At 35.5% G+C, this 17,379-nt stretch overlaps 1 protein-coding gene across 1 annotated transcript; it reads right to left on the bottom strand.

Moving 5' to 3' along the window:
- Positions 1-10,357: 10,357 nt before the first annotated feature.
- Positions 10,358-15,467, bottom strand: LOC134666293 (uncharacterized). The gene is made up of 2 exons (XM_063523447.1): positions 15,373-15,467; positions 10,358-11,307 (listed from the first exon to the last, which is right to left on the bottom strand). The coding sequence occupies exon 2, from the start codon at positions 11,305-11,307 to the stop codon at positions 10,387-10,389; it is 921 nt and encodes a 306-aa protein (XP_063379517.1). The 5' UTR covers positions 15,373-15,467; the 3' UTR covers positions 10,358-10,386.
- Positions 15,468-17,379: the final 1,912 nt, after the last annotated feature.

Here is a 17,379-nt window from a genome sequence, read left to right as displayed (position 1 = left end):
GGTCCTGGGTTCATATCAATCCGAAAGTTTGAAATTATTATTTTATTAAATGCCCATTATCGCCAATTCATAATTAATTTACCTATACACGTTTTTTCTAACAAATATTGATGCCTATGATGAGTTAGTAATTAAGAGATAAAGTGCCTTGGTTTAGTAATTTTCCATTGGTGAGAAACATTCGAGTTATCGTAGTAAGAGTAGGGTTAATAACGTGAAAGTTGGACCATCCTGTCAATTAATAGCTTTTAGAACTCATTATGTTTAATTCGCTCGATATTTATATTTTTGTGAAAAGTTGCCAAAATACACGACCTCGTTTTAAGTCAAAATATTATCAATTATTTTTTTAATGTTTAATGTGGTGAGAGTGTTTGTGGAGAATATGGAGTATCTGGTTTATACACAATTAAACAGATTTCGTGCCAGTTGCACCATCCGCACTTGACAGACTGATCAACGTCACCCGGCGCGCTGCAGCGGTTTAAGTACTAGAATCAGACCGAGAATAGTCTGCAGCGGATTTGATAGCCCACGCTGTGAAAGTGTTGTTTTAAACGCCAAACTTCTATGAAATTATGACGTATAAATGACACTTGCACTGCGTGGGCTATCAAATCCGCTGCAGACTTTTTTTGGTCCGACTTTATGAAACTTTGTACAATCAAATTTAGCGAACCCTCGATTACAAATAGTTTTGTGCAACCGACCCTTAGCTTATTTTTTATAACTTTGTTAAAATATTTGGACTAATAACTAATTAACTAATATCAACTTCAGTAGTTATCCAAAATTTACACAACCTTAGTTTAAGTAAGTATCTTAAAGGCATGTATATTTCTTTGGAAAGTTTATGAGCTCAACTGTATCTTGTTTTCAACAACTTAGTAAATACCTGTAACGATTTAATTTATAATTTGTATTTACTTACCTATATAAAATGCTACAAACCGAAAATGTCACCGGACAAACTGCGGTGCGGATATATCGGTCATTGGCGTCCAAAAGGTTACGAAAATAAAATACGAGTAAGACTGATCGGACAGTTATAACTGGCGATAATTTGTCGCTTCTGCGCTGACAGATTTGCATTTACTACATTTATAATTTATTATATACAGACGAATTGAAAGGTCATTCACTTCAGTTTTATGAGCAATAATTCCGTTTACAACAATTTAATAACAATCAAACTAGATCTATCATTGACAAATTTATTACTTTGGATCATAGAGCATTTAGTAATTGGAGATGTCATCGCTGTCATTTTCTTTACGAAACAGTCTCCCGATTTTTGCGGGGGAGGGGACGTCAAATGTATTGCTATTTCTACACGATTTGTACGTAACGTACAAATAGCCATGTCAGTCCATACAAAAGTGTGCAAGTTTTTCGGCAGAGGGGTAAGCTCTCAATGGCCACTCCAGCTATTAAATGCTCTAAGCTTTGGGTATCAATTAAATCAAAATATGTTGGCAGTTAAAACTTTAAACAGCTTTCGATGGTTCTGTTATTTGGCCAGCCTGTGATTTAAAATAAGGTACTTACTCACTATCAAACATTTTATAAAAATATATGGCAGGGTATTTTTTGTCAAATGTAGGACATTTCTAACGAGCTCGAAGTCCAAGATCTGAGTTTGGATAACATAACATGTAATTTCCATTAGCTTTTTGGTGAAAAAGTCGTAAAAAAACAAATAGCTAAGTATTTATTACTTATCGATAGAGCTGGTTTCAGGGACCCGATTTTTGAATTTCGAGCGCTCGGTATCGTGATTTTCCCTTCAATATATCTCCAATGAGTTTTTCGGAACTTGTGTACGAAATATCATTTGATATTTACCACTAGCTTTTCGGTGAAGGGAAACATCGTGAGGAAACCTGCATACATCTGCGAAGAATTTCAAAGGTGTATGTGAAGTCCCCAATCCGCATTGGGCTAGCGTGGGGACTATAGCCCAAGCCCTCTCGCGCATGAGAGGAGGCCTGTGCTCAGCAGTGGGATGTATATAGGCTGAAATGATGATGATGATGATGATATCTCCACTACTAGGCATTTAAATTCTACTAATAGAATTGAAAACGATTGGTCAATACCACTAGATTCCCAATATCTATTGCTCGTATTTCAAAATTATCAATTCCGTTTTCCACAGACTTTCGAGTGACGAAGTCTTGTCACCATGGTGCATTATACCCTTAGTCATGGCTCACAGACAAGACATCATCCAGACTGAGCATAGTAGCGTTACCCCCTCTGCCACAAATATACGGTAGTTTTACTTACACGCGTATTCGGGAAATGAGATAATCACAAGATTTAGAAACGATATAGAGATCAACTAGATTTACATTAGATATCGACTAGATGTGACTTGGATATCTAAGTCATAAATTGTCGAAATCGTTCAAGAGGACCTCCAGAATCGCGGAAACGTCAAATTTGACATATCTATCTTACAAATATCTTTAAATTATCCATATCGTAACTTTTTGAGGTCTAGTAGAGATCTAATTCATTTTCGGAAATTCGAGCCGTTAGTTTAGATTTTCGATTTTCGAGTCAAAGTATATTTGTGTGACGCCCGTGTCTTTGAACGGACCAATCACGGCACGGGACTCGCTTACCTCGTCCCCCGCACCCCTGTATTTTTTAAATTATTGCTCTAAGCTCCATCTAGAGGATTCCTAGTCTATGGTCTGGCTATGCACAAAAATGCTCACGTTTAGCTAATTGATGATGATCATGCGTTACAATGGTGTACTTTAATTATGAATTATTCATTTTATATCTTAACGCATCATCTTCCTAGAGGGCTGGTTATACGTGAGGGCTACAAACCTCGTTTAAGGAAGTTGATTGCATTGTTTAACTACTCAGTAACGAAAGATAACAAGAACCAACGAAAAACACTACTAATCCTACCTTCTGTCTTTCAATTATTGTAATTCGCTTTACTCAGAATCGTAGTGTTTAAAATTCAGGAGACAAGCTGCAATAATATTGTTGTATTTTGTTTGCCAGAATAGTTTCACTTTCGTCCCTTTGAACTAATTTACTTAATATGAATGATGTTCGAAAAAGTTGATTTCCTTATCCCTTAAATCATTATTCACCTAGATACCTATATCAATTAGATGTACTTGTTCTTATAGAAGAAATAAAATTTGTCTAATATTTTAGATAATACATAATTAAATAAATAGAATAACGGGTAAGTTTCCTACTTAATATAACGATCCCATACATTGCCAGCTGTAAAACCAATATACAAATACGAGTACATACCAAACAATTTATTGTCCTCTCTACCTTTTGGAGCATTCCATGAAATTGTCTACCGTTGTCCCGTACAAACGCGAAGTTTCTGAAGATTTAAAGGTATAAGAGTTTCCTTTTCTATGACAAATGGTCAAAAATATGCACAGAAAAATACTCGCCTGCTTTAAATGCCGAGAAAAAAGTCGCAACACAGGAAATAAAATGCGTTTGTACGGGACAGCCCGTGGAATGATCCTTTTGCAAGTCAAGAACATAGTAATAGCATAATTATAGCATAATTTATAAACGTCTGTGAAATCTGACAAGACGTTGATAATCATTTTGACATTTTGTGTTTGTGTCTCGGCTTTAAAGACTTCGATGAATTTTGCTATATGGGGGTTTTCGGGGGCGATAAATCTATCTAGGTCTAAGGCCCCCCCCACATCTGGCGTCTTTCGAGCGTCGGCGTCTGTCGGCGTCGGTCCAGCGCTATGGAAAATGACGTCGCTGCGCAGTTGCGTCGACGCTGCGTCGACGTCGGCCATAGAATTGTAGACGCCGACGCTCGAAAGACGCCAGATGTGGGGGGGCCCTAATGACTGGGAAAACACGCATTATTTAGTTTTTATATGTTTACCGACGAAAGCTCGGTCTCCCAGATATTATGTTATCACTGGGTTTAAGTTAAGTAAAAAGGGACAATCAAATCAACGCTTAAATAAAAATATCTGTCAACTTATTAATAAGATGGGTTATTGCCAAATATACAGTTAATTTTAACTCTTAATACCGTCGAACGTTGATTTAAAAGATAATCTCATCTTGTATCTGCATTATAATATTAAAATTACAAAGAACACTAGTATCTGAATTATAGTAAACTGTTTTTGTGTACAGAATTTGAATGGATCGCTTAAGCGGTGTGTAAAAGACCTATCATCTATCGACGTCAACAAGACATAGCTTAAAGGCTAAGAAAGGCGGTGCCGTTACGTTTTTTATGGTACGTACAATACCGTAAAATTTAATGAAATCTGTACCTATGATAATTCTTACTACCTAATCATAATTCGTTTCGTGAATATCGAGATCTTAGAATAAAACTAAATTACATATATTTTTCTAAAAATGTGTTTGTTGCAAATTCCTTCAATGATTGTTTTAGACTCTGTTTGGAGAGAGAAGAGTCATGGAATGTATTGGGCCCTATATCCACGACTTCCCTTTCCACACAGACTCTACTTTTGAAATATTTTGGTAGTGGAATGTCTTAACTCTTATCATTTGAATCGTGCTGAAGCCATAATAATCGCCGTGTGCCTGCTACACTGCCACATCTCAAAAAAACGTTTTTTCGAGAAATCGCGTCTCAAAGTTTTGAGAGTATAGTTCAGGGTGTTTAATAGGATCTTACTCCTTTAGTTTTAGGTCTATGAATTTAAAATTTAGCTTTTTTTACTCGGAATGATATAACCTTCCTTATGACCACGCCACTTTTTAAAAGAAGTGTATATTTTTTAAGACACAAGGCCCGAAAGACAGGTATTTAGAGTTGTGGCCGTATTGCAGAAACGTTTTTTAAAGATTTTGAGATGCGGCCAAATTTAAACACAAAATTATTGGATAAAGGTTACCATGCAAATATAAATAAAAACACCAAAATAGTTAAAATCCCTTTATTTTTACCCGACTACGGCAACGCAAAAGGAGGGTTATGATTTTGACCGGTATGTATGTGGGTATGTTGTATGTATGTATGTTCATTTGTTCCCTCATAACTTCTAAAGTACACATTATAATTTGACAAACGATATGTCATTCGAATTATCTTAATCGTCCGCTGGTTATAGGCTATATGAAGTCACAAAAAAATGAACAAGGCGTCCTCTAGAGGTCATAAAGTCACGAACGAAAAAAATAAAAATAAGTAATGATTACGTGATGTATATCATTTGAAAGAGCTCAGTTAGCACATTTCAAATATATAAATATTGTTAGCTTTTGCGACCGGCTTTGCTTGCATGCACCCGATGAAACATTAATTTATCGGGTAGGTAATTCGAACTACGAATCTACAAGCGCTCTGGATTCTATCCGCGTATTACCCGACTACGGCGATACAAGAAGGTATTTGCAAAATAAATTTGTTTGGCCGCTGTAAACATAGTGTTTTTTTAATGACCTGCAATATTTTATAACGTGAATAGGTATAGAAGTCCAGATCAGCCAAAATGTATGAAACAGCCGTACAAGAGACGTAGGAAGCTCGCTGTACGCGTTCCAAAGCCGGGCGCCTTCGGCGCCCTCATACTAGAGGACTCGGGCGTAGCCTGACGTACGTGGCGCGCTGCAAGCAGTCCAAAGCCAGGCGACTTCGACTTTCTCATACTAAAAGTGTCGACATACGTGACACGCTGGACGCTTACCAAATCCGGGCAAATGCATGAAACAGCCGTACAAAAGACGTGCGGGCACGCTGTACGTGTTCCAAAGCCGGGCGCCTTCGGCGCCCTCATACTCAACGCGTCGGGTGTAGCCCGTCGTCGTACGAGGCGCACTGTATGCGTTCAAAGCCGGGCGCCTTGGGCGCTCTTATACTAAAAGAGTCGGGCGTAGCCCGACGTACGAAGCTCGCTGTACGCGTTCCAAAGCCGGGCGCCGAAGGCGCCCTCATACTAAAAGAGTCGGGCGTAGCCCGACGTACGAAGCTCGCTCTACGCGTTCCAAAGCCGGGCGCCTTTGGCGCCCTTATACTAAAAGAGTCAGGCGTAGCCCGACGTACAAGACACGCTCTACGCGTTCCAAAGCCGGGCGCCTTCGGCGCCCTCATAGTAATAGAGTCGGGCGTAGCCCGACGTAGGAGGCACACTGTACACGTTCCAAAGCTGGGCGCCGAAAGCGCCTCCATGCCAAAGGATAGCGCAGCCCGATATATGTGGCGCTCTGCGTGTATTTCTGTACTGGGGATGCCCTCGAAAAAGTAATATAAAGTGACTTCGAATAGGTAGTTAGTAACGAAGTCATGACCCCAAAATTAATTAAATAAAAAATAAGTTCAAAAACTAAAACCCGACTACTGCAAATCGCGCTCTAAAAGTATGAAACAAGATAGAATTCTTATCTGAAGTTATCAAACAGGAAATATTATAAATGTTATAATTTTTTTAAATAAAAAAATACAACGTAATATGTATAATTTACTACATTATTTATATTTTTACAGAGATTCAGAGGATAGCTGTGGTCGTATGCCACTTTACCTTAAAGTTTATAATCGTGGCATACGACCATGCACGGCGATCCTTTGAATATCTCTGTAAATATATCAAAAATGTAATACATTTTATTACGTTGTATTTTTTTATTAAAAAAATTATAACATTTATAATATTTCCTGTTTGATAACTTCAGATAAGAATTCTATCTTGTTTCATACTTTTTAGAGCGCGATTTGCAGTAGTCGGGTTTTAGTTTTTGAACTTATATCAACTTTGATAGGAATAAGATCACTGTACGCGATAATAATAATATGTGTAACTCAGCTAATTATTATTTTCTAGGACGCAACTCAAAAGCTTCATTTAAAACGTGTGCTTTATAGCCACAACTCAAAAGTGGCTGTATTGCAGGGAATTGTCTGACAATTTATGGTCAAATGCATAAGGCCACTTGTGAGAAAAAGGCTCTTAAAGACCTTTTTTGCTATGGCTCTCGAAATAAGGTCGTAAATTGAACAATTTTGAATACGAATCTGCAATAATCCAGAAAATCAAAAATTTTGAATTGTGGCAGTATAGCAGGCACACGGCGAATTGACGATATTTAAGTACTTGTTGATTTAGAACAGACTGAGTTTTTTTAACCATAGACATAATTATAATACAGTATAATAGGTATAGATACTATAGACACAGTAATGTGTATCACCAATATAGATGTCGCTACTATATGTTATTTATTTTGATAACAACCAATAATCGCGTCCGTAATTATTTAATTTTCTTTGTCCCGTTTTTATTTCCAATTACGGTGGCCGCATTGTTGTTTATTTCAAAGAATTATATGACAAAGAACAACTCTCAATCTTCAAAAGTGTGACCAAAAATGAAATGCAAGTGTGTGCGTAAATTGTCTATGTGAGATCAAAAATAGTGATGTCATGTTACAACATATTACTAATCTGTCGATGTTTGATTGCTTTATCGACTACTTTTTCAAATGTGTTATTTTAAACATTAAAATTCTACGACAATTTGACGTATAAATAACAATTGCACTGCGTATGCCATCAAAATCGTTACAGACTTATCTTAATGTAACTCTTACTGTGTTGCAAAGTGAAGTTATCATGACACGCTAAACATGAACACCTTCAAAAAGGTATAACAATCGTTATTATTTGAAGTCGGTTATAAAAACTAATATCTTAATGATGTCTTGTGAAGAAATAATTACATAGCTATTAATTTACCGACAAGTTATCGATACTGTCATATGAACATTTTGTCAAGCCCTAGCGTAAACGAACAGTTTATGTTTTTACACAAAATATCCTAAATTATTGACTAATATGATAAAATATTAGCACGGAACGGAAGAAAAACTTATAATGAACTGTATAAACCGGCTTCTTACACTTTTTACGCTGTTAATTTGCCACAATATCGTTATGAAAATTTCGTTCGGAATATCATAAATCCTCTGAAATGAGTAATTGCTTGGATTATTTGGCCCTGTGACACTGCAATCCGGCACACTACAAGACACCATCTTCACTGAATTACTTTATTTAATACTTTTCGTCCTAATCCGTGTATATTTTTCAATTTGAAAATTACCGTGATACGCTCTTGGCCGTCCGCGGCCGTCGTCAAACTCAAAAGTGGTTACGTTTTCTCATTGGTAGTCTGACTCTTTCGCACTCATGGGATGTTCATATACGTGATGGCTTCCCTTTCGCACACTTCAGCTGTCTGTCAAGCGCAAGCGAATCCTAGGTCTATGGTTTATTTAAGTGATGCGTATTAACATGTGAATATTTGTGCAAATGTTTATATATTTTTATATATTTTATATCGTCACTACTTTGAAAAAATCTCGTATCTCGCACTGCTACTCAAAGTTAAAACGCAGTAACTCTGTATGCATACCATACATAGTTACCACATTTTTATTTTTATTAACAGAACAAGATACGAGTTATTTTCAAAGTAGTCACGATATAGTTTATATATTCGGGGACGGATCGCCGTATTCCTAAACAAAGCAATGCTTGTAGTATGTATATTATGTGTATCTACTAAGCTTGCTTTTACCTTGTACCTACATAAATAGATAAAGATAACTTTAACTATATTAGGTACCTACTTCCATGGTTTGCTCTTCACGTAATTTTAATTTTACGTTTGTAAGTATACAAGGCAATTTTCTGACAGTTATCTGTTTTTATTATCTGTCAATTTGTAACTTTTATCTCTAAACGTTCGCAAAATAACAAATTAATGCACCGTTAATTCAGATAACCCACCTTCTATCTTAGTCTAGTCCATTGCTAGATGCGGTTGTTGCCTAAAATGCTTTTTACAATCCAATAAATTTCATTTATGATACCTACTCCTGTCGCAAACTTTCAAGCTAAAGCAAATTCGCCCTTATTTCAAAGAGGATAATGCTATATACAAAAATAGTGTAGGCCCAGTAGGACAGTAACGGTAACAATGTTAAGGCGAAGACAGTAGGTGAATGGGGCAAGCTTTTTAAGGTGTTATGAGTTCATTTAATGCGTTTTTGCTTTTGGTTCTCATAGCTCATAGTATCAGTAGGTTAATTTAGGGTTGTCTCACATGAGCACTCCCTTTCATGACATATTAAGCCGACCACAGACTAACAGTCCGCCGGACGATATCGGCCGGTCAGTTGTTCGGAACTGTTAAATTTTTGTTCTAACTGACAGGCCAATATCGTCCGGCGGCCTGTTAGTCAGTGGTCGGCTTTATATCATACACTCAATAGCATGACAGCTGTGGAATATGAGTACGTATATCAATTAATTAATATACATTTAACCTTAAACGTGGCACAAAAAAATATCGCCAAAGATAATCTATTATTAGTAATAATTATCTGGCAGCTAAATTGTATCCGAAAGGCAGTACTTATACACATTTTTAAATGTTATTGTCGCTATTACAATTATTTAGAACAAAATATTTTCTATTTAAAACTATTCCAAATCAAAACACTTGCACTTATTACTTAATTCATCTAGTTCCAAATAGCATCATTAAATAATAATATTAAGACTGTGGGTTTTAAAAATAGGTACATTTAATATCACTATACTAAAAATTATGAAAACAAAAAACAAAAAATAAAATGTTCTTAGCTACTTACTTTATTTTAAAATCAAAAAGCCTGCATCATATTGACAACCCTATAAAAACGGACCCGAGCGTCGCGAACTTTGACACTAGAGTTCAAAGAGTTATCTATCAATCATCTTCATTTAAAGCCTTAAGGTGACCTCGTAATGCCATTATTTTTAGTAATTAACGAACATAAAATACATAATGATATGTTTAGCAGTATGCTTAGTTTATTTTACATTATAAAATACGTTATTACATTCCTTAGTACTAATTAGGACACATTTATGTAATGTAATATGTATTCAAACGAATTAAATTGCACAGATTATTTATCATAAGTTTTATATTAATATCCCTCACGAGTCGCTCTTTAAAAACGTACATCCACCTTTTTTTTAATTTGGCATTGCTTGTATTCTCCTAAAAATCACGAGCTCTTTCGACCCGAAGACGGTAATCACATTGATGATGGTTTCTGAATTTGGCGACAGTGTGATAACCGCCTAGTAAGAAGAGTGTCTTTCTTTATCTCACCTTTCGTACCGTAGGTACGTTACCGTCATAAATACGAAGTATGATATCTAAAAGATGGACAAGAAACGTTGTTGATCAGTTTAGTGCTTTAATCATTGTCATTATCAAACTCAACTAACCTTATGACTGTACCTACCTAGCTTATATCAGCTCATCTGAACAAATACCTACCGCTAAACGTAAATGTTAGACAACTACCATTACATGTTTCATAATTTTAGATTGAAAACAGAATTTGAAATACATTCTTAAACGAACGCCCGCTACGATCATCATCATCTGGATTAACAGTCGCTGTCTCACACATCATCATGTCCTCTTCTATTTTCGGTTTCACATCTCTAGCAACCACTTTTACTTCCTGCTTAACTTTCTTCGTCTCCGTTTCACCTTTCTTAAACTCTGCATCTATTGCTCCTTTCTCTAATTTAACTTCTTGGTGTATATTAAAAACGTTCTGTGGTACTATCTCAGGAACAATGCTGCTTACGTTCTTGCCATCTTCTATTCGTACAGTTCCTTGTTTGTAATTTTCATTGGTGCGAAAGTTTACAACAATGTTTGGCGTAACGACCATGTGATAATCTTTATTTCCTATGTGACTTTCATCAGCCATTGTGTTAACTATTGGCACTTTGAGACTTTTATTTCCATCGTCGCCTACTGATCCCAGATTTGGAATTTTCTCTTTACCGGGTTTGGATGGCTTTCTTTTATTCTTCTGCGTGGTTGTTTTAGGTGGTTGTTCAGATGTGCTTATAAAGATGACGATTTCTTCTTGTTTAGGTTTTTCATTAAGATCATTGTCCTTAGATTTTTCAACGGGACTTGTTTCATTGACAGTTAAACTTTTAGGAAGCCTATACTTCATGGATGGCAATGCGATTCTGTCGTTCCTTCTGGGTATGAATTCGGCGTCATTAGGAAGATGTATATCCTCGTTTTCGTATCCATATCTTTCATAGATTTGTCCGAGATTGTTTTCATCGTTGCGATTGGTGTCTTCTGGAAGCTGGGCTCTGATCTTTAGAGACTCGATGACGTCATGGAAGAGAGAACGCTGCTCTGGCTTGACATCGCGGCGTGGGTAGGCGCTGCAGATGAAAAACATGTACGTCACGCAAATGAAGCACTGCATCTGAAATTAATAAGATGAAGATGATATTCAGACAAGTAAAATGTGATACCAATTTGATTTGATACCTCACAGAAAGACTGCAATATACTGAAATTACTAGAAGGTGTGTTAAAAGGAAAACAGACGTAGTGTACATATCGGATGCAAGATTTATAAGACATGGTGTACCTCAGGGAAGTGTACTTGGCCCCTTGCTTTTTTTAATTTATATAAATGACCTGCCCAAGGCCATTCCCCATCCTATGATCTTATTTGCTGATGATAGCACCTCTATTATAAAATGCAGTAACCAGACAAATTATGAAAATGATATAAATAATGTAATAACTGACATAATAATGTGGCTTAGTAATAATAATTTAGTAATTAATTTGACCAAAACGAATATTATGCATTTTTATCAGCGAATTGAACCAAATGAGTTTAATATTAATTATAATGGGAATATAATAGAGACTATCGGAGTGACTAAATTTCTAGGATTATTCATTGACAGCCAACTTACTTGGAAATACCATATAAATGAAGTGTGTAAAAAATTAAGTAAGTCAGCATTTGCTCTTCATAAACTTTCCAAGGTAGTAAATAATGAAGCTTTACTTGTTGCATATCATGGACTTGTTGCATCGGTACTACGATATGGAGTCATCTTTTGGGGCAATGCAACTGATAAAGATGCAGTAGGTACTTAAAGCCCAAAAAAGATGTGTACGATGTATGTGTGGTCTAAAAACTATGGATAGTGTTATTCCGTACTTTAAGTCACTAAACATCCTAACTCTGCCCTGCCTATATATCTTGGAAATTTCTATGTTTGTAAAATGTAATCCAAACCTTTTTGATAAAATTGCTGACACACGAAAGCTTCCTGTACGATCTCAATATAAAAATGAATTATGCCATAAAGTATGTAAAACAGCCATGATGCGCAAAAGTGTGCTAGGAATGGCACCTCAAATCATCATCATAATTTAAGAGCATGGCTCTTGTCGGTGGAGTATGCGCCAGTTTTCGCGGTCCTCGGCCAGGTTCTTTAGGTCCCTGTAAGACACGACATTTGCTTTTGCTTTTAGTTGTTGTATATAGCTTGCTCGTGGTTTTCCTCTTCCTCTCCTAGCTTCGATTTTGCCTTCTAATATAGTTTTAAAGAAAGTGTCGTGTCTTATCAAGTGACCTATCAGTTTGCCTCGTCTATTTTCTATGGTCCTCAGTAGGTTTCTTTTCTCTCCAACGATTTGCAGCACTTCCTCGTTCGTTTTTTTCTCCGTCCAACTTATCCTCTCCATTCTTCTCCACAACCACATCTCAAAAGCCTCTAATCGTTTCCTATCCTTCTGCAGCATTGTCCACGTCTCACACCCATACAAAGCGATGCTCCAAATGTATATCTTAATTAGGCGTTTTTTTGTACTCTTGGAGATCCTAGCCTTAAGCAAATGTTTTTTGGCGTTGAAAGCTGTTTTTGCCATTGCTATCCTTGATACTATTTCATCTGTACATCTGGAGTCTTGCGTAATTAAGCTGCCTAAATATCTAAATTTGTTTACTTGTTCTATATGTGTCCCTCTGATATCAATTTGTTCTTTAACCGGGCGAAATTTTGAAACAATAAGTGTTTTAGTTTTATTAGTGTTAATTTTGAGTCCAAATTGTGTAAAAATTAAATCCATCTGCTCCATTACTTTTTTTAATTCATTTGAGCTTGGGGCCAGTGCTGCTATGTCGTCCGCAAATCTAATAAATACTATTCTTTCCCCATTAAATTTGACTCCTCCTTCAGTTTCTTCTAAAATTTTTCTAATGGCACACTCTATAAATATATTAAAGATAAGGGGTGAAAGTGGACAACTCTGCCGCACTCCTTGCTTTATCCTTGCTCTGCAACTTTCTTCTCCCACACTGATAATTGTCTCCTGTTCCTTATATAAATTGAAAATTATTCTTCGGTCTCTGAAGTCCAAGCCTGCCTCCCTTAAAATTCCCATCATGCTCTTCCAATTGACCCTATCAAAGGCCTTTTCCAAGTCAATAAAGGCTATATGTGTGTTTTGGCCCAAGTCTATTCTCCTGTCAACAACCATTCTCAGCGCCTCACCTCAAATATATAATAAAATTCCGAACACTATAAAAGAATTAAATATTGTACATTTTAAGAAGACTTTAAAATCACTGCTAATCAAGAAATGTTACTATAGTATACAGCAGTTCTTGAATGATAATGATTTATAGCCCGTTTTCTATTTTTGTAATTTTTTTCTATTTGTAGTTCTCTATGTTTAAAATTTTCATTGTTGACATTCTTTAATATTTATAGTTTTAAATTATTATTATGAATTTCTGTTCTTATTTATTATTTTTGTAATTGATTTGACTAATGAAGGATGAGTATAGTTCGACAAGAAATTGTAATAAATCATTGAGGGCGCCACTTCCTACGTGACTGTCACATTTTTTTTTAACGTAAAATGCTTAAACATGACAGCAATTTAGTATGCAAATTTTTTAGTTCCATTTCATTTAAATTCTACTATTTTATGTCGCACTATACCCTAGACTTGTGCATGTTTAAACTTAGTATAGGTAAACAAATTCGTACGCCTATACTTCGTTTTTTTTAGCATTAGAAATTAGGTAAACAATCTTGACGTGTCTTTTAATTGAAAAACACATTTTAAAAATAAGTTACGGCAAATTTGTAACAATTATGAATCTAATACGATCATTTATATTCGTCTGCTTTCATAAGTAATAGTTATAGATTTTTAAAAAGCGTTTTTCAATTAAAAGACATGTCAAGATCGCTTACCTTCTTGCAAGTTCTTTCTAATGCTAAAAAAAACGAACTATAGTGGCAAAACATAGCGTTCGCAATAATGCTTTAACTATAAGACCAATACAATGTACCTATGTTATAACGAATAAATGCATTCTGATTCTGATTCTGATTCTGATTGTAGTTAGTCGAATGCGAGTATTTATTTAGTAGAATATCATATTTTATATTCCGGGACGCGCTTAACTAGGATGAATCTTAAACGACCACAAAAGTATAGAAAACAAAAATTCTAAAAACGGAATCAGTAGAGAAAAATATTGGATATAAGTAAAGATTTTTTTTTTTCAAAAAATTGGCCTTTATATGGAGGGTTGTATATACTTTAAATGTATATCTTTCGTTGTAGGTACGGTCAGCCAAGAAAGTGGTCTAACACTTTTCGACTCTATCAATCAGATGATCGAGTCGAAAAGTGGTAGACCACTTTCTTGGCTGACTATACAATAAATTTTATTAAAATTTTGCCTAATTGAAGTCCAGGTTGTCTAGGTACATAGGTATATATTTTTTTAAACAAACAAATCTGTCACGTTCGTCGTACTATCGGATCGTTCATTTAAAGGCATATACTGTAAGTAATTAAGTAAGTATACATTTTTAAATACCTACAATAAACAATAGGCAATACAACACTTTAAAGTCTCGCGTTTTGTACCTACACATGTTTAATAACACAAACGGGTCTACCGCGATATAATTTAATTTTACACTGAAACTGGTCAATACCCGTCTTTATGACTACTTGTTTTGTATTGTAATAATGTCTAGACTTAAGAAGATATTTCAAATAGCATAAGAACCCTTTAAGGTACCTAAACGTTCTAGCGTTTGACAGCCTGATACCAATAATTGGCAGCCCGTTTTACCACCATTAAGTACTTGGAATTAAGATTGAAGGATGCAAATATTGGGGCAGTGTGAAACAGTATACTGAAAATCGTATTTCAAGACAAAAAAAAGTAAGACAATGTTGCCACTGCAATAATTTGTTTGTAAAATAGTAAATTCCTTTTTATAAATAAACACGCTAAGATAATTTATTTATTGGTAATTTTACACCTACGATTTAAAAAAGTACCTACTTTTATTTGCTTATTTTTACATAAATACAAGACCCGCTAGTAAAAAGTGGCAACATTGTCTTACTTTTTTTGGTCTTGAATTACGATTTTCAGTTTAGGATTTTTACATTATATCAAAGAAAATAAAAGTAAAATAATGAAACTAACCTTGACAACGTCAGGTGCGCTCACGCCAGCCGATCGACTGCGGGAGGGCGCAAAACTAGGGTTTACTGAACTTGAGCGACAAAACCAGGGGTGGAAAACCCTTAAGAATATCCTTGTTTTTTGCTGCTAGGCTTAACACGACAAATTATGTATGACAGATTGCGAGTGCTACTTACTTGAAAAATTTGTCGAACGCCACGGTTCGATTCTTGATAATCTTCTTATGGACTTTAAATATTTTGAGTGAATGCAACACCCAACCTACAAAGTGAATTGATGATCTACTCTTAGAAATGATGCAAGGAAACTTGTGTCTGGTGCAAACCGCTCTGTACAAACAACTTAACAAAAAATTTTTTTCCCAAAAATACTCGATTATTTTAGTTTTTGCCCCTGTCACATCACATTTTTACATTTTCCTATAACATTGCTTGTTTAATTAGTAAAGGCGTTAATCGACGACGAATACCTACAATGATCGATCGTTTGTATTGTTCGTACTCGAATGACGTTATGTTAATGCCTTGTTCTTTTTTTAGGACCAGTTTCTTAAATGTTACTTTAATCCCTAATTTCAAGAGAGTGAGCCTGCAGAAATACATAAATCAAACATAATATTGAATAGGTAACCTCACATCAAAAATGATTGAGAATACAAAATTTGCCATGCTTCCGTTCATGTGTGGAGATTTTATATCAATATGTAGTCTTGTTTGAACTAAATAACTTTAAAATAGTTTCTAAAAAATATACAAAAAAAAACATTTTCTTAGCGTTGTCCGCTATTTGCCATGGTTCAATCCATGGATCTAATTTTACGAAAGCGACTGTCACGATAACCTTCCAAGTTCCAACCCAGCGGAAAAACTCTGTCCTATTGGGGTTGATCCGGTTTCATCACGAGGTTTTCCTTCACTGAAAAGCAAATGATAAATATCAAATGACATTAAAGTACATAGGGTCCGAAAATGTTATTGGTACGAATATGAACCGGGGAAAATGAAATGAAATGTCGTATAAACTTCGTAAGTAGTGTACAAGTACAAATTAAATTTGAGTTATGAACTCTTAGGGCTACTTGCACCATTCACTAACCCGGGGTTAACCGGTTAAACGTGGAGTTACCATGGTTACCAGTACAATTTGACACTGGGATAACGGTTTAACCGGTAAACTTTGGGTTAGTGGGATGGTGCAAGTGGCGCTTATAGAAATAAAAGAAAGTTCCAAATTCAAAAGCGCAAAAATTGTCTTGGATCTTACGAGGTTAAAGTTGCAAAATGTATACTGGCATAGGTTGGCGATCTCTGGATCGATTAAACAGAAAATAGTCTATCCCAGACGGGAACTAAGCCCCATCCGGAAACAAACTCTTGTTTCTAACCTTACATTACATTCAGTTCACAGCAAATTAGCTCTTATTCCTTCTCTATAACGACTGTAACATCTGCACACGCATCCTGCACTACCTGTATCTTGATCCATAAATGCATGGTTTTTATGCCGTCCGAGCGTAAATATACTAGTTTTTTAGAGTTAGCACTGGAATTACGCAAGTTTATGTTTTTATTCTTTTTATTTGTAATAAATTTATCAGAGCCATTCATGTATGAATCATATACCGGGTGTGGCCTGTAATATGAGCAAAAAATTTAACTGTAGGCTGTACTTCTCATACTGATCAACATTTGTTCAGCGACTTTTGAAAATAACTTGTACTTTGATTTTTAATACACTTTAAAGGTTATTCAAAGACGCAATGTATTGCGAATTTTGATATGTTTAAGGCTTGACAAGCAAAGTCAATCACAATGATATGGCGTGGCGATGGCGTCCATTGAAGATAATATTTATTTTGTATGAAAAATGGGGAGTCTAAATAAGGTACTTGCACCTAATAAGGCCCAGTTTTAAAGCTTGCTCAGTTTCAAAATTTCATACTTTTATAAGTGTAAAAGAGTTTAAATTTCTCGCCCATGTTTGGTTAGTACCATAGACAAAATTGCA

Source organism: Cydia fagiglandana, chromosome 7, assembly GCF_963556715.1.
Source record: "Cydia fagiglandana chromosome 7, ilCydFagi1.1, whole genome shotgun sequence".
Taxonomy (NCBI): Eukaryota; Metazoa; Arthropoda; class Insecta; order Lepidoptera; family Tortricidae; genus Cydia; species Cydia fagiglandana.
The sequence above is the reverse complement of the archived record's forward strand: the minus strand, read 5'-3'. Positions and strand labels throughout refer to the sequence as shown.

What these genes read in the sequence shown, in the direction of transcription:
- LOC134666293 (XM_063523447.1), bottom strand. Translation starts at nt 11,307, where the DNA reads ATGCAGTGCTTCATTTGCGTGACGTACATGTTTTTCATCTGCAGCGCC.